The following is a 26,880-nucleotide window of genomic DNA, read 5'->3' as shown; positions in this document are numbered from 1 at the left end:
AAGGATTGCTTAATGTCTCAACCAAAATAACTTAAAATAACAATAACTCATTATACAAAAGGATTGCTTAATGTCTCAACCAAATAAAGAATGAAACAATTTTGATCTGTTGTTCATCTGTGAAAACCCCTAGGAACAAGGGTTGATTGTTTTTAACAAGATAAAGATTACTACAAGAAAGGACATTACCACAATTTGCATTAGTAAGAAGACACTGTTAAAATTACATCCTATACTTCTATAACACAGAAAAGAAATTGCACTTCATATTTCTCCATCCCACAACTCTTCAAGACTTTTGTAGGGACTACAGGTTTCGTGCACCGCAGTGTCCCCGCGAAGTAACCGTTGCTGCATCACACATAAAAGGAATGAGAAAATTGTAGTAAAACAGACAACTTCTTGAAAACATGTCACAGGAATGATTAGTTCGTATGTTTTCACTTTTCAGAGGAATTCAAACCTGATGAATCTCTGAGAATTTTGAGAAGAGCTCGGGAGGGATGGACCAATCAAATAAGCTAAGGTTCTCCTTGATCCTAGATTCATTGACACTCTTCGGAAGAACGCTGTGACCACTTTGGATTCCCCAGCGAAGAGCTACTTGTGCCGGAGTCTTGTTAAGTTGTTTTGCAATATCAATCAACACTGGTTCCTTCAAGACTTCCCCCTTTATCCATGACCCAGGAGAGCCTAAAGGTGAATATGCCTGAATATAAACAGCATTTTATGTTTTATGTTTTATGTTTTTGTTGTTAACAAAATCACAGGGAATAGACCCTTTAAACATACAAATAAAGTTACAAGATGGGAAGAAAAGTACTGTGAGATGAACACCGGTGGATTTGCAGAAATTGTGAAGAGCAGGTTGTTGCCACACGGGGTGGCACTCGACTTGGTTAACTGCTGGCAGAACCTTAGCGTATTGGAGCATGTCTTGAAGCTTCTTGGTGGAAAAGTTGCTCACCCCAATTGCCCGTGCCTGACCGGAGGCATATAAACCTTCCATTGCATTCCATGTCTCTGGAAGACACAATGGAGCCATGATCTCGGGAGCCCAACCTCGTGAACCTGGCTTTGTCCTGAACGGCCAATGCATCTGTGACAAAATACTCTCAAGATCAAGATCAGCCCATTTCATAAAGGAAGCTTTTAGTTTCAGCAGCGTTCCAGGGCTAAGTTCGAAATCAAGAACCATACAAGATATAGATCAATGTAGTCAAGCTGCAGATCTTCCAGAGTCCTAGTCAATGCCTTTGATACATCTTCAGGTGCACAGTCACTAGTCCTATATGGAATAAAAACACAATAAAATAAAATCCCAAGTGAGTTGCAGGTTTTCATTTCATTACTAAAAGCAAAGGAAAATGGCTCCCTAAAATGGATTTGTTTTTAAGTGAGAAAGTCAATAGAAATATGATGCACCCTTTTAACAACAGACTACATTTTGCAAATTCTTATTGAATCAAGAAATCATCATGGGTAGAAATTCTTATTGATCCCATTTTATTCCTTCCACTTAATTTGGGCTATAGAATCCTCGCAAAATTTCGTCTGCTAAGCAATTTCTGTGATCTGATAGTGGATTTTCCCCCTCTCACTTTATACATAAACTCATAGTAAATGAGATCCTTATCCAATATCAAATACAACAAATAAATGATCAAACAGCACTATCATGTCACAGATCATATCTGTGTTTGACTCATTTATGCTTAGATATCTTTTAATAATATCTTCCAAGGTTTTCTACATAAATCCCCTTATCCAACATCAAATAAATGAATGAAATCTATAAGGGTCCTTTCATCAAAGGGTTGATCTAGGGAAAACAAATTGAAGACTAAAAAGTTTGGTCAATTGAAGAGAAGAACTAGTTCATAACACAAACCATATCTTTGATGTTATGAACAAATCACTACGCTGTACTACCCCACTGGAAAACAGCTTTTTCAGTGCATCCCCTACCTGCATCAAATTCAAATATAAATTCCTTGCATCAACTTAACCAAAAAGCAAAAGAAATTTCGCCTGCTAAGAATTTTATTAAAGCAAAGAATTTGAGACTGATTCTCACCTTATATTAGATATATATGAAGTTACAGTTGAATTTAAGTATGAGTTATACCAGAATTTATTATTAGAAAATATTAGAAATCAACTTTTTTTCGCCAAAAAATAGCAACAGCTCTCTTTCCCTCTCTGCAATAAAAAGTTCAAACCTTTAACCTTTGCCCATCGACTATTTATTGGTTGATTGTACCTTAAAAAATAAGAATAATGCTACACATCTAAGTGTTTTTATTAACCAAGTCCAACCAAGTTGGTCTAATATCAATAAAAATCAATTATAAGTAGCATTACTCCAAGTTTTATTATTTAACTTGGTTGGACTTGGTTCATAAAAAGATTTGGATGTATAGCATTACTCAAAAAATAATTGGTTCCTAGTAAACTGATAAATATTATGTGTACACAAAAAAGTAGCCACCATTGATTTGTGTACATATAGATGTGTTATTTCATACAACTTTTAATGTGTATTTCATATTCCAAAATGTATACTATATGGATGATTTGGTGGTTGGTTTTTTGTGTACATACAGCATGGTTAAACCGATTAATAACTGAAACTAAACCTAATCCTAAGTTAAACAAATCAAATCAAATTAAATTTTACACTCAAGTTATAACAAACTTATTTATCTCTTAACAATAAAGAATTGCAGGAATAGGATCCAAAATTTTACCTCTTTTTCGTTATCATACACCCTAGCACAATCTATATGCCTATAGCCAGCCTGCACATACAGCATTGCAACAATTTCATTTCAATTGAACAAAATCAAAATTGGCACAAAAATCACAAAGCAAATGCACAAAAGAAATTCAAAAGAGAAGCACCTTGACTGCAGCAATTACAGCATTACCAATTTCACCTGGAGGAGCTTTCCATGTTCCAAGACCAACTGACGGTATCTTTCCTCCAGTGTTCAGATCAAAATACAGAGGCCCGTGTGCTGTTTTTTTATCCATTTCCAAAAATTTGCAACAAACACTACTCCTAAAGAGAGAGAATCAGAATTAAAATCACAAAATTACGAACCAACTTAAAGAATCAGATGCAATAAAAATGCATACCTTATGATGATGATGATTATGATCAAGTGTAAGTGTTAAATTGTTGAAGCAAGTAAATGTGTACGTTGGTGTGTTATTGTGCAATGGACCAAAGATTTAGGCATAAGAAATGGATCATTGCTCTCTAACAAGAAATGCGGAGCAATGAATGAAAACATAAAAGACGGGGAAGAAGTTATCTCCACCCAAGTCGCTTTTTGGCAACGGGAATTCCTAGTTAAGTAGTTATTAACACGAGTAACGCACACCAACTTAGGAAAATTTTTTGAAATAAATTAAAAAAAAATAAATATTTTCCAAAACAATTTTTTTATCTTTATTTTAAAAATTTATTATTTTAAGTTGGAGCAAGTTTGCCCACTTTGTCATAGAGCTATATTTGGATAATTGAATTAATGTTACAAGTTTACTTGTTCAGGCTTTACTGAAGTTCCTTTTAAAGTTATCTCGCTTGAACAACAGCTTGAAAACAAATTTCTCTTAATTGTTAATTACATGAATTAATTGGGATATGTATAAGCAAATTTGCCAATTTTGTTGAAGCTCGCCTGCTGTAGCAACGAACTTCATTAAAACTAACAAGTTCGCCTATTGGTGTAGCCAACTTGCTCTTATTTTCGTAGAATTTGGATTATATTAGTATATTTTTATTTTTTTAATTTAAAACTTAAATAGATATAATGTAAATTACAAATTTAATTTAATTTGATAACAATAAACGTAGTACGTATATGATTAATTATGTTTATTCAGATTTAAAAAAATTAACCATTTAAAATCGGTAATTTTAAATTAAAAATTAATGTACACGTATTATTTTTATATTAAAAATTATAAATAAAAATATTCTTATTATTTTAAAATTTTTAAATTTAAATAAACATACTAGTCTTATTTTAAATAAACGTTCTCATATTACTGAGTTAATACTCAAAATGGTCTCTAAAATTTGACCCCAACGCAATTTAGCTCTTAAATTTTCAATTGACTTAAATTGTACCCTGAAATTTTGATTCGTGTCTCAATTTGGCCCTTCAGTCGTTTTTCGTCACCGAAAAACTGACCTGACAATTTTGAATGAAACTTGGCACTGTCTAAACGACGCCGTTTAACGCTTGGCGCAGGAAATACTCAGAAACGATGTTGTCTGACATGAGGGGGGTTAAACAAAAACCCAAACGTTAACCACATCAAAAGTGAAACCCCAATTGACCCTTCTTTTTCCTCCTCTTCCTCTCGTATATGTCTAGTAAAAAAAGAATCATTATTGTCGTTATAATTGAGGTTTGAAGGTTCTTTCACTGGTTTCGCCCCCATAGTGAAGACGAAGTACTTAGGAATCACAATTTTTTCAAAAACAGGTTTCGTTGCTCTCAACATACAATGCTCTGTTTTTTGCAAAATGTTAGTTGAGGTTTGTTTTTCGTTTTTTCGCTCTACTTCATCGGTGAATCTTTGGGAGATATTGGTTGATTATGGTTGTTGGTGATGGTAGGATTCTTACATGCTAGGGTTTATTTTTCTTTGTATGTTTTTAGCTGTAGTCAATTGAATCTTTTAATTCCATTTAAACAGTTATTGATTCTTCATAACTCAAAAAAATTTCACTTTCAAATCTCTCATACTGAGAGTTTGACATTAGAAAAAAAAATAATAAAATTGGGAGTATAAATTCTTCTAAAGATTGATTGCATCCCAATACTTTGCATATTAAATTTGATATTATTTTTCACTCTAGTCCAGAGTCTCCATCAATGCAAGCATAGAACTTGAGAAAGCATGGTGCAAAAATATAAAACCACTCTAGTCCAGAGTCTCCGTCAATGCAAGCATGGAACTTGAGAAAGCATGGTGCAAAAATATAAAATCAGTTAGTGGAAAGAAGGAAAGGACAGATATATACATATAACAATTTAAGAAATCCAAGTAAGTAGCATGAAAGGTCCATTCTATAGGGTAGCAGACACATAGTGGTGCATAATGAATGTACCTATTGACCTATACATAGTTATAGTGTCTCTACCTCTATGTTGGATGTCAAAGGATTGCATAATGAATGTACTCTTTTCACTTTGCAATATAAATTACTTGTTTGATACATAATAAAATACTCTACTTTAGAATTCAAAATTTTTAATACTTCTTTTTTTTTTTAAATGATTGTGAGAGCATTTTGATTGATTAACTTATTTAAGAGTAATTACCCAAATCAGTTCCAAAAATTTTAAAATAGAACATTTTAGTCCCTAAGAAAAATTAATATACAAATTAATTCTCAAGATTTTACTCCGACAGACAAATTAGTCCCCAATTCATTTTCCGGCAAAGTAATTACCCAGATCAGTCCCCAAAGATTTTAAAAATGGACATTTTAGTCCCCAAGAAAAATTAATGTACAAATCAATCCCCAACGTTTCTCTTTGTTTTTCTTGGGGATTGATTTGTACATTAGTTTTTCTTGGGGACTAAAATGTCTGTTTTTAAAATCTTTAGGGACTGATCTGTGTAATTACTCTGCCAAAAAATGAACTAGGAACTGATTTGTCTGCCGGAGTAAAATCTTAAGGATTGATCTGTGTATTAATTTTTCTTGGGGACTAAAATGTCCGATTCTAAAATCCTTGGGGACTGATTTGGGTAATTACTCCTTATTTAATATATTGAAACTAGGCCCCAATTGAAATGTCTGTAATCTAAATTACTGTTTTCAATATATTGAAGTTAGTGTTGTTTTTAACCATTGTGTCTTTTTTTAATCTTATTTGTAGATGGATGATGGTATAACGATTGTGTATCATCATGGAGGTAGTTTTGTCACCAAACTAAATGGCAGTTTGGTTTACGACAATGATCACACTTATGAATTGATTGGGCTGGATGAGAATTTACTGTTGACTGGTTTGTATTGGTTTATAATACACAATTAAATGTTGGTTAGATCCAATTGATTCACTCTATTTGATTATATATTGATTGGTTTTATTGGGTTGTATTGGTCACTAATTCTGTTAATAATTTCACTTGGTCCCTCTATCAGACCCACCTCCACCTCCACAACAGGTGACAAGGCCTGACAAGTTGCAATCTAAGAGGAAAATAACTTTCAAGATGGACCCAATGCAAGGAACAAGTTCTGGGACAGATGCACGCTTGGCAAAGTTTATGAAATTCGTCCCTACCCCGGACATCAAACCACCAACAACAAGATGGAAAACGATTTGTAATGTTGACTAGAAGTTGTGTAGGACATATTTTGTAGAGAGCATTTGATCAAACTATGATTTTTTGATATTTTGATACTCTGTTACGTAGGATAATTTGTTTGGCTTAGGATATTCTAAAATTGTGTTATGTAGGGTATTGTGATATGTTACAGATACTATTATTGCTAATACTGTAATATTGATAATGATTAATGACTATGAGTTACTAAATGAATGACTATCTTTTGTTTTTAATAACTTATTTTGTCAAATTTTATACCTCCTCTTTCATATAATCTTAGTTTTAAACAACTTTCACAGGATACATCATTACCCAAGAGAACATAAAATTTCATTTCTATTTTATCATCAAACACATAACAATGTTTCATTCACATAACTGATCTCACATTTACATATATTTCATCCCACATAATCCATAAGCTATAGTCACAAATTCAAAAATAATGACAAACACAGACAACATAATATTCCACATTTTTAAGATTTTAATTTTAGCATCAACTACACTAATTTTCCATCCCAGAGATATTTTTCAATGGTCTTCAACTATGATTTCTTCTTCTTCTTCAACATCTGCCCATTTAAAAAAATCACACCATCTCTTACCGGCAGTCTACAACAAGAAAAATCTAAAAAAAATGAGAGGAAGAACAACTACAAAACCAAAAAGAATTTGAGAAATAAGACACATAATCAAGTTGTAACAATTCAACCAACTCACATTATAGTTAGGGCATCCAAAAAATGGTCTCTCTGGATTAGAATCCGTCCTAGACCATCGAAGAATAGGACGCAACCCACAACCGCACCAATATGGAACCTTCCCACCTCTGTCACGGTGTGTGTTCTTCACCTAGCCACCATACGAACGAGTTCTACTAGAACTACCTGACAGAGAAAAAATGTCGGTAAAGATTTTCACAAAAATATCGTGCTGCAAGTATAGTTCTAAACCAACAAATTATCCTCGGTCAATGTTTAAATTATTTGTCACTTAAGCAAACCCAATAAAATTAACCGAAGTATCTAGAGCTCGGGTCGTCTCTCAAGGAATTACAGGGAACTATGTTTATCATTGGTTATGAGATTGTATCTTTTTGGGTTTTGAATTTAATAAGCAAGGAATGTAGATAACAAGAAAATAACTAACAACTAAGAAAAGTCTTAGCAAGGGTTGAGACTTGGAATTCCTATCCTCATTATCATTGTCAATTGTGATGGTAATTGCAATCTCACTTAGTTAATCTCTAACAATTGAAGGAAAGTCAAGTGAGCAAATCAACTTGAGTTCACAAATCCTAATCAAAGACTAGAGTTAGTGAAGTTCAAGCCAACTAGCAACTTTCAATCAACTACCAACAAGAGACTTTGACAATTCAAAAGTCTCCAAATTACTCAATCCAAGCTAAGAATACAAGAATCCAATTTAAAATCTAACCAAGCATTTTATCAAACACTTGGAAGGCGCAAAATAAAAGCATAGAAAAGTAATAAGAGCATGTAAAATCTAAGACCAACAATTGCAAGGAATCAATAATAACAAATGAAGAAAGAAGCAATAAATACGAAATACCTCAAATTGCATTAAAAAGGAAATTGAATCTAACATGAAGAGTTCATAAATTAAATTGGGAAAGTAAGGACGTCAACAAGAGAAAATAAACTAAGATGCTAGAATAATAAAATGTAGAATAGAAACTAAATTAAAATAAGATGAAAATATGAATTAGAGAAGAAATAAAACTAAAAACCCTAAAATCTAGAGAGAAGAGAGAGCCTCTCTCTCTAGAAAACTACATCTAAAACCTAATAACTGTGTGAATGAAAAGTGAATGAATGATTCCTCCTTCCTGCTCCAGTACCAGATTCTAAAACTTTCAATTTCTTGGATTCCTTCCACTTTTGCATGCTTCCTTTCCATCCTCTAAGCCATTCCTGCCCTCTAAACCCTGAAAACACTTAACAAACATATCATGGCATCGAATGGTAATAAGAGAAGATTAAAATTAGCGAATTTAAGGCCAAAGAAGCATGTTTTCAATCATAGCACAAAATTAGGAAGGAAAATGTAAAACATGCGAATTATATGAATAATTGTGAGAATAATGGATAAAATCCGCTCAATTCAATACAAAATAAACCGCAAAATAGTGGTTTATCATTCTCCCCACACTTAAACATTAGCATGTCCTCATGCTAAGCTCAAGAGAAGTATAAAGGAGTGAAGAGGGATGGTAGAATTTATGAAATGCAACCTATCTATATGAATACAACTAAATGCAAAATGCTTTTACCTACTTGGTTAAAAGTAAATAAAATTCTCCAAGAACAAACATAAATTGGATCTCACTAATTCAAATCATAAAATGAAGTACAAATAGACTTGCAAGAAGAAAGCTCGTAAAAGCCGGAAACAAAGAATCGAGCATCGAACCCTCACCAGAAGTGTATACACTCTAATCACTCAAGTGTTTAAGGTTTGATTCTCTCAATTCTCTACTAACCTTGCTTTCTAAGGCTTGCTCTTCTTCTACCATCAACAAAAATTTAATGCACAAATACACATATCAAGAGGTCTTTTAAGGGTTGTAATGGGGTTAGGGTCAAGGTAGGATTATATTTGGTCAAGTGGACTAAAATCTGAATCCTTAGTTAACCTAAACTTCCCACCTAACTTAAGACAATCCATGTAATTATAATATAAAATCTAACTACCTATTAACTATGTTTACCACATATTCATGCATCCCAATTTTGAGTACAATACATATGCATTGCTATCACCATTTACTTTGGGGCATTTTGTCCCTTATTTATTATTTGCACTTTTTCTTTTCTTTTTCTTTTCTGTTTTTTTCTTTTTATTATTTTTTTTCTTTTATTTTTTTCTCAATACATATGATTAAGGTATTGAATGCATGAACATGTCCTCAACATTCTTTTCACATTTTTTACAAAAAGTATAACATATCCAATTCCCAGACCAAATGTTACCATACCCAATTTTCCCATACTTAAATCATAAACACTTTCACTAGTCTAAGCTAACCAAGGATTCAAGTTGAGATCATTCATTGTTTTTTGCTTAGAGTTAATGATGTGCTAAAGTAAAGAACAAATTGGGCAAAATAGGCTCAAATTGGTTTGCAAAGGATGTTTAAAGGTTAAGGCCATATGGGTATGTAAGCTTAGTGAAATAAAGGCCTCAATCATATATGTGTATGCATAAATCAAACAATGAAAATATAGAATCAAGCAAGACAAAGATCATAATTTTAGAGAGAACAACACACACCAAAACAAAACATTGGTTGATAAGATGCAACCAATCAAATAGGTTAAAAATCTCATTGGTTTTGTGTGTTTGAGCTCTAAAACCATGTTCCAAAATAAAATACTTCAAGAAAGTTCAAAAAATTTTAATTCAAATTAGTGAAATGTTATAAAATAGTTTCTTGAAAAGAAAATCATTACTTCAACCAAGTAGTACATAAATGCAAACAATTAACTACACATGCAATCTATTATGCAATGCAACAATTAACTAACAAAGAAAATTAAGAATTGGTGTTGAAAAGAAAGTAACTAACCCACGGAAGTCAGTATCAACCCCCCCCACATTTAAAGATTGCACCGTCCTCGGTACATGCAAAGATATGCAAGTGGACAGGTGGCTACAACTAATGCACTTTCTCAAAAGGTTGTGCGGAGAGACTTGTTGTGCCCCAGTTAGAAATTTTTCTTTTTCCTCTTAGTGGCCAGCCTGAAAGGAGAGAAGAAGAAAGAAGAAGAAGAACCTACAAACAAAAATATGCAAACAAATAAAATATATGTGTGCTAATGCCAAGTAATAATGAGGTTCTCAATTATATGGTAGTTACAACATGTGAGTGAGAAAATAATAGAAGCGAAAGGCATTTCAAGTAAATAGCAGACAAGTCAAGAAGCACCCAAAACAATGCAGAAAATATGCAACAGTTGAGTAAGAACAGTCAACACCAATAGTATAATATCAAACTTAGAAAAGAAAATAAGAACAAGCAACAAAGTTAAAATGCAATAAATAAAAGTATGTAAAAGTAATAAATGAAGGAGAATAAAGATGAGAAGGGAAAGGAATGAAGAGGAAGAAAGTAAGAAAGGAAGAAGAAAAGGAAGAAGAAAGAAATGAGAAAGTGGAAGAGAAGCGACGCGGAAGCATCGGCCATGCGCACGCGTGGATTGCAGAATGATGAGGGGACGCGTACGCGTCTGTCACACGCATAATACTAAAGGTATATAAGAGCTTGGAGAGTAGAGGTGAGACCAGTGAGAGTAGAGGTAAGTGTGGTTTGAAGCTCTCATTGCCCTTGGTGAATAACACTAAAGGTATCATCTATGGGAGCTTGGGGTGGATAGGAGGGTTCATTTGTTGGGAGAAAGGGCTCATAATATGAAGGTGGTTCTTCTTGATAAAGATATGAAGATGGTGTATATTGAAGTGGTAGTTCTTGGGAGTAATTGTGTTGGAATGTGGGTGGTTCTATGTGTAGTTCATAGGGTTCATATGGTGGATAAGGGTTAGGGTCATATGGAGGTGAATGGTGGAAAGGGGCTTGTGAGTTTGGTGGTTCAAAACTATGTTGAGGAGGGGGTTCATAGGCATATAATGGTGGTTGTTGATAATCAAAAGGATGCTCACCATAGCCATTGGATTGGCATGCATCTTGGAATGACTCTTGCTCATAGTACATTGGAGAGGGTTGTTGCCATGGAGGTTGTCCATAAGCTTGAGACTCCTCCCACCTTTGATTGTCTCAACCTTGATGCATATTCTCATTGTACCTTCTATTTCTGACAACATAATTTGAACCAAACTCATAACCAAAGGGGTGAGAATTCACAGTAGCAAGAGAAAATAAAAATAAAAACTAATAAAAAATAATGAAAATAAACTCCTAGAACTAGAAACAACTAACAAAGAAATGAAAAGGAAAACATATTCACAATATTCACGATAACCAATAATGAGGCACACATTTGCAAGTCACCGGCAACGGTGCCAAAACCTTGATGGAGGAAAAATGTCGGTAAAGATTTTCACAAAAATGTTGCATTGCAAGTATAGTTCTAAACCAACAAATTATCCTCGGTCAATGTTTAAATTGTTTGTCACTTAAACAAACCCAATAAAATTAACCGAAGTATCTAAACCTCAGTTCGTCTCTCAAGGAATTGTAGGGAAGTATGTTTATTATTAGTTATGAGATTGTATCTTTTTGGGTTTTGAGTTTAATAAGCAAGGAATGTAGATAACAAGAAAATAACTGACAACTAAGAAAAGTCCTAGCAAGGGTTGAGACTTGGAATTCCTATCATCATTATCATTGTCAATTGTGATGGTAATTGCAAATTACTCTCACTTAGTTAACTTCTAACAATTGAAGGAAAGTCAAGTAAGCAAATCAACTTGAGTTCACAAATCCTAATCAAAGACTAGAGTTAGTGAAGCTCAAGCCAACTAGCAACTTTTAATCACCAACCAACAAGAGACTTTGACAATTCAAGAGTCTCCAAATTACTCAATCCAAGCTAAGAATACAAAAATCTAATTTAAAATCCAACTAAGAATTTTATCAAACACTTGGAAGGCACAAAATAAAAGCATAGAAAAGTAATAAGAGAATGTAAAATCTAAGACCAACAATTGCAAGGAATCAATAATAACAAATGAAGAAAGAAGCAATAAACATGAAATACCTCAAATTGCATTAAAAAGGAAATTGAATCTAACATGAAGAGTTCATAAATTAAATTGGAAAAGTAAGGACATCAACAAGAGAAAATAAACTAAGATGCTAGAATAATAGAATGTAGAAGAGAAACTAAATTAAAACAAGATAGAAATCTGAATTGGAGAAGAAATAAAACTAAAAATCCTAAAACCTAGAGAGAGGCATCTCTCTAGAAAACTACATTTAAAACCTAATAATTGTGTGAATGAAAAGTGAATGAATGATTCCTCCTTCCTGCTCCAGTCACGCGTACGCATCGTCGACGCGTGCACGTCGCTACTAGATTCTGAAACTCTCAATTTCTTGGATTTTTTCCACTTTTGCATACTTCCTTTCTATCCTCTAAGCCATTCCTGCCCTATAAATCCTAAAAACACTTAACAAACATATCACGGCATCGAATGGTAATAAGAGAAGATTAAAATTAGCGAATTTAAGGCCAAAGAAGCATGTTTTCAATCATAGCACAAAATTAGGAAGGAAAATGTAAAACATACAAATTATATGAATAAATGTGAGAATAATGGATAAAATCCGCTCAATTCAATACAAAATAAATCGCAAAATAGTAGTTTATCACTACCTGAGCCTTGACTGCTGCTCCCCAACATCCTTCCTAACTTTTGGAGATACTACTACGATTTCGGGAAATTGGGGCTGTACTAGGTTTTATGTTCAAATTGTGAGGGGTTAAATTGATGCTTTGAAAAATTTGGCCACGTCATCTAACCGTTACAATGTCAGGTGTCATTCAAAATTTCCAGGTCAACTTTTCGGTGACGGAAAACGACAGAAGGCCAAATTGAGGCACAGGTCAAAATTTCATGATACAATTTGAGTCAACTAAAAGTTTGAGGGCTAAATTGCGCTGGAGGTCAAATTTTAGGGGCCATTTTGAGTATTAACTCCATATTAATCTTTTAAAAAAAAATCTCAGATATGGATGTATACAATCTTTCAAATTAATAACATTAGAGTGTAGATTATCAAAAAATAACATTGGAGTGTATATGTATAGATAAAGTTCATATTTAAAAGATTACATATACACTCTAATGTTATTAATTTGAAGAATTATATACATCCATCTCTTTTGTTGAAGGCCATGAATGTTTATTTAAAATAAGATGAGTATGTTTATTTAAATTTATAAATTTTAAAATAATAAGAGTGTTTTTATTTATAATTTTTTTAATTTAAAAATAATACGAGTATATTAATTTTTTAATTTAAAATTAAATAAACATAATTAATCATGTACAATAATATGACTATGTTTATTGTTATCAAATTAAATTAAATTTTTTTATAGTCATAAAAAAAATAAATTAAATTTTAATTTAAATTATATCTATTTAAATTTTAAATTAAAAAATAAAAATATACCAATACAATCCAAAGTGTGCGAAAATAGGAGCAAATTCGCCGCACAAATGGGCGAACTTGTTAGTTTCAATGAAGTTCGTTGTTGCAGTTGGTGAACTTCAACAAAATCTGCAAGTTCACTGATGCAGTGGGCGAATTTGCTCCAACTTCCAAACAAAAAAACAAATTTTGAAAACTAAAGATGAAAAAATTTATTTTGAAAAATATTTATATTTTATTTTTTCAGAAAATTTTTTCTAAATTTTAGATCAAGAATTTAATTTTGATATATGAATGTGATTGGACCATTGTATATAATATTTTATAATGTCAACACAAAAAAATTAATAAAAAAAATTATAATTGAGAAAAATACATTATCAAGTTCAATCAGTAGTGAAATTTGAAAAAAAAAATTAAGGAGGCAAAAAATTTAACATAAAATTATATAATAATAATTATATTAAAATAAAATTTATAAATATAATTATTCTTTAAATTTGTTACTAATAAGATAATAAATAAATAATTCTATGGATAAAAAATATAAAATAGTTTATAATGGTACTTTTCGAGTCTTGAATGACTTGAATCTTGTATAATTGAATTAGAACTAAACTTTTCAGCAATTTCTTTCTTAATGTAAATCACCAAACTATCTGCGAGAAAGTCGTCCACCATCTTATTTCTTAACCTTGTCTTCATTATTTTCATTGCTGAAAATGATCACTTTGTAGTAGCTATAGAAACTGGAAGAGTCAATATCAGACGAATCAATCTATCAATCAAGTAATACACTTCTGACTCTTTAGTTTATGTTAAACATCTGCACAATTCATGAATAGTTGATAAATTCTTCATTTCTGGATGTTGACGAGCATTAAGAATAAAATATTAAAATTAAAAAGGCAAATTAATCTTCTCTTATTGAGTAAAGTCTTTGGGATAGTAGCTATCAACAAGGATAGAAATCTTAGCAATGTCAAAATTTTTGTAAGCATCCTTAGGCATGAGACCAGAGCTTAGACTTAGTAGATCTATTACTTGATCATTGAATCTGCTATTCAACTCTTGTAATTGCTTATTAATTGTGACTAAAAATATCTTCACTCTAAAATAGTGCTCAACTGTAATATGATCTTTTTGGTGACGCGAGCGTCTCTGTCTTGCTACATAAGAAGCACTTAAATCATAAATTAGAATATCACATTGCTCACAAAATAATTTCACATTTTTCAATAATTTCACAAATTTGTCATCTCTCATATTTTGGATAAGTATTTTTGTAGAATGAAAAAATTGCACAGCATTAACTATGTTTTGAGATTGCTTTTATAAGCTTGACAAAGAATATCAGTTATTTCTATAATATCTTGTAAGATTAAAACAAACTCAAATGAGGTAAGGGTAATGTAAGTGCTATATGCATAGGTGATAAACCACTATTTTATGGTTTATCTTGTGCTCAATTGAGTGGATTTTATCTACTCTTTACCCACTTATTCATACTATTTGCATGGTCTTACATTTGCCTTCCTAATTATGTGCTTTGATTGAAAACATGCTTCTTTGATCTTATATTTGCTTATTATTAATCCTCTCTTATTACTATTAGATACCTTGATATGTGTGTTAAGTGTTTTCAGATATTATAAGGCAGGAATGGCTTGGAGGATGGGAAGAAAGCATGCAAAAGTAGAAGGAATGCAAGAAGTTGGAGAAATTGCTAAGCTGTCCAGCCTGACCTCTCTGCACTCAAACGGCTATAACTTTAGCTACAGAGGTCCAAACGACGCGGTTCTAGTTGCGTTGGAAAGCTAACGTCCGGAGCTTCGATTTGATATATAATATGATATAGTTTCCCTGACTCTAGGTGACGCGACCGCGTGATCCATGCGGCCGCATCGCAGTGACGGAAATCCAGCGTGGCAAAATTCGAAACCAGCGAATTCTGGACTGTTTTTGACCCAGTTTGCGGCCCAGAAAACACAGATTAGAGGCTATAAAATGGGGGAATACATCCATTCATAGGAGGCTCTCATATTCACAATTTTAGGAGTAGATGTAGTTTTTAGAGAGAGAGGTTCTCTCCTCTCTCTTAGGATTAGGATTTAGGATTTCTCTTAGTTTTAGGAGTGACTCTCAATCCCAGGTTCAACGTTCTTTTACTTTATATTTATCTCTTACGTTCAGATACTTTAATGCTTATATTAGTTATGTTGCCTATTTGGCTTATGCTACATTCATGTTATGATTTTCTTAATTAATATTATTTGAGGTATTTCAGATTTAAGATTGCTTTGCTTTTAATTTAATTTAGATATTTTCTTCCTTTTGGCTTTGGTTAGGTAATTGGTAACACTTGAGTTGTCAAACTCAGGAGTGGTTGAAATTGGCAGATTTTGCTTTAGCTAGGATTGCTCTAACACTAGTCCCTCCCACAGGGATTGACTAGGACTTGAGGATCAAGCCAATTAGTCCACTTGACTTAACTAAGTGGGATTAAAATCCAATTCTCATCACATCTGATAAGGATAACAAGGACAGGATTTCCGGTTCTCATACCTTGTCAAGAGTTTATTTTACAGTTATTTATTTATTTTTATTACTCGAAAATATACCTGTGCGCACTGCCCAAACTTTCAAAACCCCCAATTTACAATCTTCATAACCAATAATAACATACTTCCCTGCAATTCCTTGAGAAGACGACCTGAGGTTTGAATACTCGGTTAACAATTTTTAAAGGGGTTTGTTACTTGTGACACCCAACACGTTTGTACAAAGGGATTTTGTCGGCTTAGAGACTATATCTACAACGCGACTGTTTTTATGACATTCTTTACTGGCAAAAAATCCTAACGTCAAAATGGCGCCGTTGCCGGGGAATTACAAACGTGTGCCTTATTATTGGTTATTGTAAATATTTGCTTTTTGCTTGCTTATTTGTTTTTATTTTTGTTTTTATTTTTGCTTTTCCATAAATTAAGAGGTTATTTGTTTTTATTTAGTTATTAAAAAAATTTTTTTTTCAAAAATTTGTTCTTAGTGTTCATCTTGATCTTCAAGTTGTTCTTCGCGTTCATCTTAACCTTCAAGCTGTTCTTAGTTGTTTTCTTCGTTTTGATCTAAAAATTTGAAATTTGGTGTCATTTTATTGTTTTTCTCTTTCCTCATTAAATTCAAAAATATTTTTAATTAATTTTGTTCGAAAAAAAAAATTCAGATTTTTATTTTTAAAATTTTTATCTTATCTTATCTCATTTCAAAAATCAAATTTCAAAGTTCAAATTTAAAAATTTTCAAAATTTAAATTTAAAAATTTTCAAATTTCAAATTTCAAATTTCAAATTTCAAAATTTCAAATTTCAAATTTCAAAATTTAATTTTCAAATTCAAAATTTAAATAACCTTTTAATTTAAATTTATTTTTATTTTCTTTTTTAATTTTTATTTTTTACTATGAACTCTCACCCCTTTGGCTATGAGTCTGGTTACAATTATGTTGTAGGAAGAAGAAATTACAATGAGAACAGGCATCAAGGTTGGAACAATCAAAGATGGGAGGAGCCACAAGGATTTGATCAACCCTCATGGCGATAACCACCTCCAATGGACTATCAACAACCACCACCATATGCCTATGAACCCTTTCCTCAACATAACTTTGGACTACCAAACTCACAAGCCCCTTTCCGCCATTCACCTCCATATGACCCTAACCCTCAACCACCATACCAACCACCTTATGAGCCATATGAACCATATATAGAACCACCCCAATTCCAATCCAATCACTCCCAACCACCACCACTTTCTTTTGTAGCATGTCCAAGTCTGGCAACCCGAGAAGCAGAGGATCGCCTAAGGGAAACAGTAATTAAATTTCAGGCAACCGTTCAACAACTGAAGCAAGCATTAATTCAATGGGCTTCTAGACGCTCAAATATACAAGGGTCAACCACAGCCCCATGTGGACAATTTCATGAAGAGCGTAGCATGAAGGAGATATCAGAAACTCTAGTGGACAAGACAGAGCATGAATTCATACTAGAACAAGTAGAAGAAGCTGTCATCGTTCAAGAAGAAGAGTTGGTTGAAGACTTAGGAGATGCAGAACCTCCATGGGAAAGTCCAGTCATAGAGCCTCCTTCCAAGACGGTTGAAATTGATGCTGAGTAGGGTGTACAACCTCCAAAGCATATCATAGTTGAAGACTTGGAAGAGGTTGATCAAGAGATGGAGATTCAAGAAGAAGAAGCACAACCTCCCATGCCCTTGAAAAGCCATGAAGAGGAGATTGAATTGAAAGAAAGCTACCAAGAGGAAGAGGTTGAAATTGAAGAAGCTTGCAAAGAGGTGGTAATTATCAGAGAAGAGCACAAGGGAGTGGAACTTGCAATTTCATTAAAAACACCTCCCCCTAAGTTGCCATCATCCTTCACAACATTCAAGTGGGTAAAATTCATATCCCATAGCTTTCTAATCCCACTTGAATATGGGCTACTGGAGACGGATGGTCAACTTAGAGCTCTTTGTGGCATTAAGAGTAAGAGGAAGATGGCCAGTGGTAAGAATTGTCTTACAAGGTTCATTATGATTGGAAGCTTTAAGTTCAAACGCAAGGGTTGGTATAAAGCTCAACTGAATGAGTCTAGGAAGTTGTTTGGTCGCTGCAGTGAGAATTCAGATCACCTTTCACCCGGCTGAAAAAATGCAGATCGAGACAAAAACGGGTGTAAAAGTAAAGTTTGGGATCCTGGAATCTGTTCTGGCATTTGTCACTCCGGGAGCCTAAGAATCTGTTTGAAGCTTCTTAAGGGCTTTACATGCTTAGTTTGGGATCCCGGAGGCCATTGGAATCACAAAGATTGGTGGAGATTCCTGAATGAGTTCAAGCACAAACCTCTATAACAAAGGACTCTCCAAATGTCCAACTTAAGGACTTTAACTAAAAGTGCTAGGTGGGAGACAACCCACCATGGTATAATCATTCCTTTCTCAATTTTAATTTTATTTAGTTTTGTTTGTTTTTGAAATTTTATTTTATTTTATTATATTGAACCTGGAGTTTTGCATCACATTCATATTAACACTGCATTCTGCATCTTTTCAGATCTATAAAAAAAAAAAAAAGCGAGCACGCGACGCGACCGCATCAGCGACGCGTCCGCGTCGCAAGGAGATGGGAGACAATATTAATATGAACAAAGAGTTTCGCAGGAGCAGTGCTGGAGGCATGCCAATGGCACAAATCACCCCACGCGACCGCGTCACCCACGCGGCCGCGTGACCTGAAAATCGACGTCAACCGGGTGCATAGCCGAAAGTTGAGCTGGAATTGGGGTGCTGGAAGCCCAAGCCTCACCACGCGAACGCGTGCCCCACGCGTCCGCGTCATATCCCCATAATGGCCACTCACGCAATCGCGTCAACCACGCGACCGCGTCACCCAGGATTTTGGCAATACTAAGTTTTGAACAGAGAGTTGTGCGACCGCGAGGCTGCACTTGCGCCACTAGCACAAATCAAGTCACGCGATCGCGTGCCCCATGCGTCCACGTCGCCTGACCTTATTGCACACCACGCGGCCGCATCACCCACGCGACCGCGTCGCTAGCGTCGCACACCTTAACCTCATACGCCAAAATATCTTGTCTTTCTTTTCCCCAAATCCTATTTTCTCTTTTCCCTCCTTATTTCTTACTTACTTCTCCTCTCTTTCTTTCCCTTCTCATTCTTCTTATCTTTTATTTTATTTTACTTCATTTATTTGCATATTTCATTCATTGCATTATTTTCACTGGTGTTGGAATTTTATTTGGGTCATTGTGGATTATTGCATAATTATTTGACAATTATATATTACTTTTTAAAGGATGCTTGCATGTTTAATTTAATACTTTCAAATAGCTTATTTACCATACATGCTATGTGTTTGTGAAAAAGCCCATATGGCATTTTGCACTTCTCTATTATACTTTATACTATTTAATGCTTGCTTTTCATAAACTCCCTTTACTATTTTAATTGAGTATAATTGTCAATACAAACATGGTAATTTATTACAAGTAATGCTTGGTCTATGCTACTCATGCCCTTTTCCGGCATGCCAATAAACACCCTGCATCCACTTATCTTTCGATGCACTAGCTATTTTTCATTGCTGGCTTTTCACATGTACTCGAGAGCATGTGTTAATGTCAATTATATCCTAATGTGCATCCATCACCACTCTTCCATTCTCTTCCTTGCTATATATCTATTTGAATTTAATTTACTTTCTCTTCCCTTCTTCAGGATGGCCACCAAAGAAGGAAAGAAGAAAGCTACTCCCAAACCACCGGCAAAGAAAGGAACAAAAAAAAGCCAAGCTGAGAAACAACAACCCGTCCACCTGCACATCTCAGTATGCACCGAGGACGGTGCAATCTTTAAGTGTGGGGAGGTCGATACCGATCTCCATGTGTTAATACTTTCCTGTCTCAAACACCAATATTTTATTTTCTTTGTTAATTATTACATTTGCATATTTAATTGCATGTTTATTTGATTTTATGCATTTAGTTACTACTTGGTTGAAGTAATATTTTCTTTTTCAAGAAATTTTTATAATATTTCACTAATTTAAATTGAAATTTTTTTTTGTGTTAAACTTGTTTGAAAGTTGTATTTGGAACATGGTTTTTGAGCTAAAGAACACACAACCTGTGAGATTTGAGCTTATTTGTATGGTTACATTATTTAACCATAAATATTTTATTCCTGTGTGTTCCCTTCTCTATGATTGTAATCTTTACTTTGTTCCACTTTATATGTCCAATATTTAGTGTATTTATATGCTTGCATATGATTGAGGCCATTGTTTGATTTTAGCTCACTTATCCCAAAAATTAGCCTACCTTTTACATCACCCTTGTTAGCCCCCTTGAGCTTTTAAATCCCTTCTGTTTTATAACCATATTACTAGCCTTAAGTAGAAAAACAAAATAAGAATCCCAAGTTGAATCCTTGGTTAGCTTAAGATAGATATTGTGTAAAATTTAAGTGTGGGAAATTTTATGGGAACACGGGATGATATGAAAAAGTAGGGAATTAAATTGAATAAGTTATTTGAAAATTTGGGAAGCATGCTCATGTGAAATCAAAATAATTAAATTACCATGTGCAATGAGGAAAAATATATTAAGTAATTAAATAAGGGGATACAAAAAAAGAAAAAGAAAAGAAAAATAAAAAAATAATATTATCCCAAATGCAAAATAAAAAAAAAAAATCAATGCACATGGGACAAAATTCAAAAATAAGTTTGATACATGAGCATGTAATACAAGTGGGAAAAATTTGGGTAGTTAGGTAAAGTATTTTAAAATTGTATAAAGTATGTATATGTTAGGTGAGATCTTAGACTAGTCAAAAATTCAATTTGTTAGCTCACTTAGCCTTATATATATATATATCCTTACCCTTACCTTAGTCCCATTACAACCTTGAAAAGACCTCATGATGTTTGCATTGGTATACTAAATTTTGTTGATTGGTTAGATGAAGAACAAAGTTTTAGAAAGCATGATTAGAGAAGACTAGAGTGAATTACCCTATACACTTGAGAGATTAGAGTGATATACACTTCCAGTGAGGGTTCAACGCTTAAATTCTATGTTCCCTGCTTTCATGAGCTGTCTTCTTACAAGTTCACTTGCTTTTTATTGTATGATTTGAATTAGTGGAAATTGGTTTGTATTTATCTTGGAGAACTTATTTACTCTTAACCAAGTAAGTAAAAGCATTTAGCATGTAGTTGCATTCATAGGTTGCATTTCATACCATTCCTCTTCATCTTTATAGCTTCTCTTGAGCTTAGCATGAGGACATGCTAATGTTTAAGTGTGGGGAGGTTGATAAACCACTATTTTATGGTTTATCTTGTGCTCAATTGAGTGGATTTTATCAACTCTTTACCCACTTATTCAAACTATTTGCATGGTCTTACATTTGCCTTCCTAATTATATGCTTTGATTGAAAACATGCTTCTTTGATCTTATATTTGCTTATTATTAATCCTCTCTTATTACTGTTAGATGCCTTGATATGTGTGTTAAGTGTTTTCAGATATTATAAGGCAGAAATGGCTTGGAGGATGGGAAGAAAGCATGCAAAAGTAGAAGGAATGCAAGAAGTTGGAGAAATTGCTAAGCTGTCCAGCCTGACCTCTCTGCACTCAAACAGCTATAACTTTAGCTACAGAGGTCCAAATGACGCGGTTCTCATTGCGTTGGAAAGATAACGTCTGGAGCTTCGATTTGATATATAATATGCTATACTTTCCCTGACTCTAGGTGACGCGACCGCATGATTCATGCGGCCGCGTTGCAATGACGGAAATCCAGCGTGGTAAAATTCGAAACCAGCGAATTCTGGACTGTTTTTGACCTAGTTTGCGGCCCAGAAAACACAGATTAGAGGCTATAAAGTGGGAGAATACATCCATTCATAGGAGGCTCTCATATTCACAATTTTAGGAGTAGATGTAGTTTTTAGAGAGAGAGGTTCTCTCCTCTCTCTTAGGATTAGGATTTAGGATTTCTCTTAGTTTTAGGAGTGACTCTCAATCCCAGGTTCAACGTTCTTTTACTTTATATTTATCTCTTACGTTCAGATACTTTAATGCTTATATTAGTTATGTTGCCTATTTGGCTTATGCTACATTCATGTTATGATTTTCTTAATTAATATTATTTGAGGTATTTCAGATTTAAGATTGCTTTGCTTTTAATTTAATTTAGATATTTTCTTCCTTTTGGCTTTGGTTAGGTAATTGGTAACACTTGAGTTGTTAAACTCAGGAGTGGTTGAAATTGGTAGATTTTGCTTTAGCTAGGATTGCTCTAACACTAGTCCCTCCCACAGGGATTGACTAGGACTTGAGGATCAAGCCAATTAGTCCACTTGACTTAACTAAGTGGGATTAAAATCCAATTCTCATCACATCTGATAAGGATAACAAGGACAGGATTTCCGGTTCTCATACCTTGTCAAGAGTTTATTTTACAGTTATTTATTTATTTTTATTGCTCGAAAATATACCTGTGCGCACTGCCCAAACTTCCAAAACCCCCAATTTACAATCTTCATAACCAATAATAACATACTTCCCTGCAATTCCTTGAGAAGACGACCCAAGGTTTGAATACTCGGTTAACAATTTTTAAAGGGGTTTGTTACTTGTGACACCCAACACGTTTGTACGAAGGGATTTTTGTCGGTTTAGAGACTATATCTACAACGCGACTGTTTTTATGACATTCTTTACTGGCAAAAAATCCTAACGTCAATAGGGTGGTACTTAGGAGTACCCGAACCCACCCTACCCGGTCGGGACGGGTATAAACACGACCCGGAGCGGGGCAGGTTTCAAACAGGACGGATAGTTGAGCGGGGCGAGGCAGGGTCGGGTTCATGGTGAACCCGCCCTTACCCACCCTGGAAGATATATATATATATATATATATATATATATATATATATATATATATATATATATATATGAAATGGAGGATATTGTGGAAATTGGAAGCTTGGATTGAGTCTTAGTTGCGGAATTTTAGTGTTGGAGGCTTGTGACCTTACCTATTTGGGTGTCTTTGGCTTTGGAAAGGAATCGGTTAAGGTATGATTTTGCTTTCTCGTATGTAATATATAATGCCTTGTGAAAACTTAGGCTAGACGACTTAACATAAGTTGAATTGTATGTCTGGTGCATGCTGAATGGTTTTAGTTAATGCTATATGTGTTGAGTTGGATATGGGTAAATGAGTGTGTTGGTTAATGATATGAATGTGGTGGATGGTTGATGAGGTGATGTATTAAATGAATAATGATGCTGTTTTAATGAGTAAGTATGAGATTATGTTGATTATAATTTCTTGAGGTTGGAATTGATGTATGTGTATATAAATGTGTAATGGAATGAATGAGAAGGGTTGAGATTGACTTCAGCTTGTTTGGGGATGGTTTGAAAACTTGGAGTGTTGGTTTGAGTTGGAAAATGTGGTAAAAATAGAGGTTGTTATTTTAGATGAAAAACTTGATTTTAACGAATTTTGGAGGTCTATAACTGGAGTCTTAAATTTTGGATTGGAATAAAATTTATTTCAAATTAAAGACAGTTTCAAAATCTTTAAAACGGTATAAATTTTGTGGAAAACAGAATTTTGTAGAGGAAGTTATGGATGTCAGAAGTTGGAGATATAAAATGTGAAATTTATACTTTAACAACTTTTTAAGGAAAATGAAGGGGGTGCGTACGCAGGCTTATGGATGCGTACGCGGCCATTTGCTTCTGTTTGGTGCACTCGCGCATGCGAGCAAGTGCCGCACACGCGAGGGGCACTCGCGTATGCGGAAATACGGTCGCATACGCGGCCATACGCCTCTATCCAGTGTACTTGCACAGACAAGGGGTGCGTATTCGAGTTGGAAAAAATACTACATCCGCGTACGCCTGACATGGTTAGCGTACGTGGGGCCTTATTTTTAGTAAATTGAGTTTTTTTGTGTTTTAAACATAATTTTAAACCTCTAAACTACTATTTTTACTCTTTTAGACCCTAAATATTAGTTTTAAGTATAGTGAAGAGATTAAGCTATGAAAAAAGAATAACTTGGAGGTGCAAAAAGCTTGATACATGATGAATTATGCATGGAAAGTGTAGAAATGGGGTATGTATGAGATATATGGCCTTAATGAAATTGAATGAATATGAATGAAAAGAATGATGATTTGACTAGCCATGGTGAATATGAATGAATGAATTAATATGAATTTAAATGTGGCTTATGCACTTCTTTATCTGAGATACGAGTTTCTCTGGGTATGCAGTGGCTTGCCACCACGTACGCTAGGTCGAGATTCGATACTCTATTGACCCTACGTCGCAAGATATGGCCGGACACTTTAATGCCCTAGAAATTCTCCCAATGAGCAGAATTTATTTATGAATGAGAAAAAGCTATGCATAGACTCTTGGAGATGCCGCACGGGGGACTATCCAGGGTTTAGCAGCCAAACATGTCCGGTTGGCTTTAAAATCGACAGATGAGATTCATCAGTCATAGGGCAGGCATACATCATATGCATATGCTTGTTTTGTCTTCTTGTGCATTAATTGGGTTTGCCTATGTGAATCAATATGCTATTTGTTATACTTGTTACCTGTATTAACTGCACTCTAATTGTGTTTGCCTTGTCTGTTTTGTTTGTCTATGTGACTCTATTGGTGTTTTGGAGGATTGTGGAGGAAGGAGAAGGATTTTGGAGAGGTTTAGTTAGAGTTTGGTTAAGTTTAAGAACATTAGAGAACCGCCTTATTTATGGTTTCCATTTTAAAATCTTTAAGTTTTATAATATGAGCGTTGGAGTTCTAGGATCACCTCTAACTTTTCCAGGACCTTATATCTTATGTATGTGGCACATTTACCATGCTGAGAACCTCCGATTCTCATTCCATATGGATATTTGTATTTTTCAGATGCAGGTCGAGAGGCACTTCGCTAGGCGTCTAGAGTTCCTGACACAGCGGAGTTAGGATGTCGTTGTTGGGTTATTTTGATGTGTGTGTGTGTGTCTATATATATATATATTGTATAGACTTCTCCTTATTTTGCTTAACTCTTGTACCTCGTAGAGGCTTTTGATAGAGAACTAGGGTTATTTTGAATACTTTATTACTTGGAATTTGTATGTATGTATGTAAATATTCTCCGGCTAGCCTTAGCTTCGTAGGCTGAGCTCGGGGCTTGAATATTTTGTATCTTTGACCCTCTACTCTCATTGTATATATATATGTGCATATGTACTTATACTTCTTTTGTACGCAAGTAAACGTTATTCCTGAGCGTTGTGCTTTTAATTTCACGATTTTACTTTAACTATCCTTCAAGTTCCTTGGATATTATACTCTTTCAATTATTATATGTATATATATTTATTTTAGAAGTCATAATACCACACCATCATATCCTTGACTATGAATATTAGAGACATCAAGACCATGTTGAAAAGAATGCCACACTGTTTATGTTTCAGAGTTAATGATGTAATATCTTCAACATGTACAAGATAAAAAAAAACGCTCTTGAATAAAATTATGTATATCAAGAAATCTCAAAACAAGTGCCATTTGTTCTTTTTTGGATTCATCACGAGTTTCATCTACTACAATACAAAACTTAGAATCCCCAATTTCTTCACAAATATGCTTTCTCACCTTGTTTGAGAGAATATGCAAGATTTTTCTTTAATTTAATGTGAAGTATACTTAGCATTATATGGAGCATTTTCTAACACAGTTTCACAACTTCATCATTGTAAGATGCTATGATTTTTATCATTTCAAAAAAATTATCCCCATTTAAGATAAACTCATCTAACCTTATCTTTTTGGCTTGGATTATATTACCAAATTTAAAGCCGTTTTTCAGGATCTCGTTTTAAAGAATTAAGGTCAAATTCATTAGATGCAACTCTTTAAACCTTTAAAGGCTGTATCTCACTTTCTTTGTTATTTATTGAAATAGAAGAACTATCTATAGTAGGTGTTGATATTGTAGAATTTATATTTTTTTCTTTTTGAACGTTAGTCTTTCTCTAAAAAAAATATATCAATTCTTTGATTTTTCATCATTATGATTGTCCAAAAAATTGAATATATATCCTGTAAAATATGTATAAAAAAAGTTAGAAAAATAAATATTAAAATTTATAATATTTATTGAATATTTTTTTAGCCAAAACAAAATCAATTAAGGAATGAACAAATATAAAATATACTAAATTAAATTAAATAAAAAAGTTACCTAATTTTACAAAGATGATACTAAAAACTATAATTGCTTGAATTCGAAACTTAGTTTAAAAGATTGAAACTTTTTAAGTTATAACTTGTAAATTCTTCTATCAATCTATGAAAATACAATGACATTAATACTTATGGGATATTCTAATATTTTGTATTATATAAAAAATTAAATCAAATAAACAGTAAAAAATAAAATAGTATTAAATTAAATAAATAAAATATCTATTTTTTGTTATAATTGACACCATTAAAAACTTACTTTGCTTGTTTTTTCTTGTTGAACAAAGATGGCGTGTTTTGATTTTTTGAACCGAGGCAAGAGAATTTTGGTTTTTTGAACAGAGGCAAGGAAGCTTTTATTCTTGAGAGTTGAGAGGCAAGGATTCAATTATGATTTTTTTTTGTTATCTTTTTTTGTTACATAATTTTTTTAGATTTGATTTGATTTTTTTTAACTAGAATGAAAGATTTTGATAGGAATGGATTCTCTCAATTTTTTTTACAATTGAGCG

The 26,880-nt window shown here is 33.5% G+C and overlaps 1 protein-coding gene across 1 annotated transcript; it reads right to left on the bottom strand.

The window, feature by feature from the left end:
• Positions 1 to 50: 50 nt before the first annotated feature.
• On the bottom strand, positions 51 to 3,333 carry LOC112743522 (NADPH-dependent aldo-keto reductase, chloroplastic-like). Its single transcript, XM_025792760.3, has 8 exons — positions 3,142 to 3,333; positions 2,905 to 3,064; positions 2,751 to 2,801; positions 1,892 to 1,968; positions 1,201 to 1,288; positions 824 to 1,099; positions 464 to 709; positions 51 to 351 (listed from the first exon to the last, which is right to left on the bottom strand). The coding sequence occupies exons 2-8, from the start codon at positions 3,034 to 3,036 to the stop codon at positions 265 to 267; spliced, it is 957 nt and encodes a 318-aa protein (XP_025648545.1). The 5' UTR covers positions 3,037 to 3,064; positions 3,142 to 3,333; the 3' UTR covers positions 51 to 264.
• Positions 3,334 to 26,880: the final 23,547 nt, after the last annotated feature.

This window comes from Arachis hypogaea, chromosome 14 (genome assembly GCF_003086295.3).
Source record: "Arachis hypogaea cultivar Tifrunner chromosome 14, arahy.Tifrunner.gnm2.J5K5, whole genome shotgun sequence".
Lineage (NCBI taxonomy): Eukaryota > Viridiplantae > Streptophyta > Magnoliopsida > Fabales > Fabaceae > Arachis > Arachis hypogaea.
This window is presented reverse-complemented; position numbering and strand designations above follow the sequence as displayed.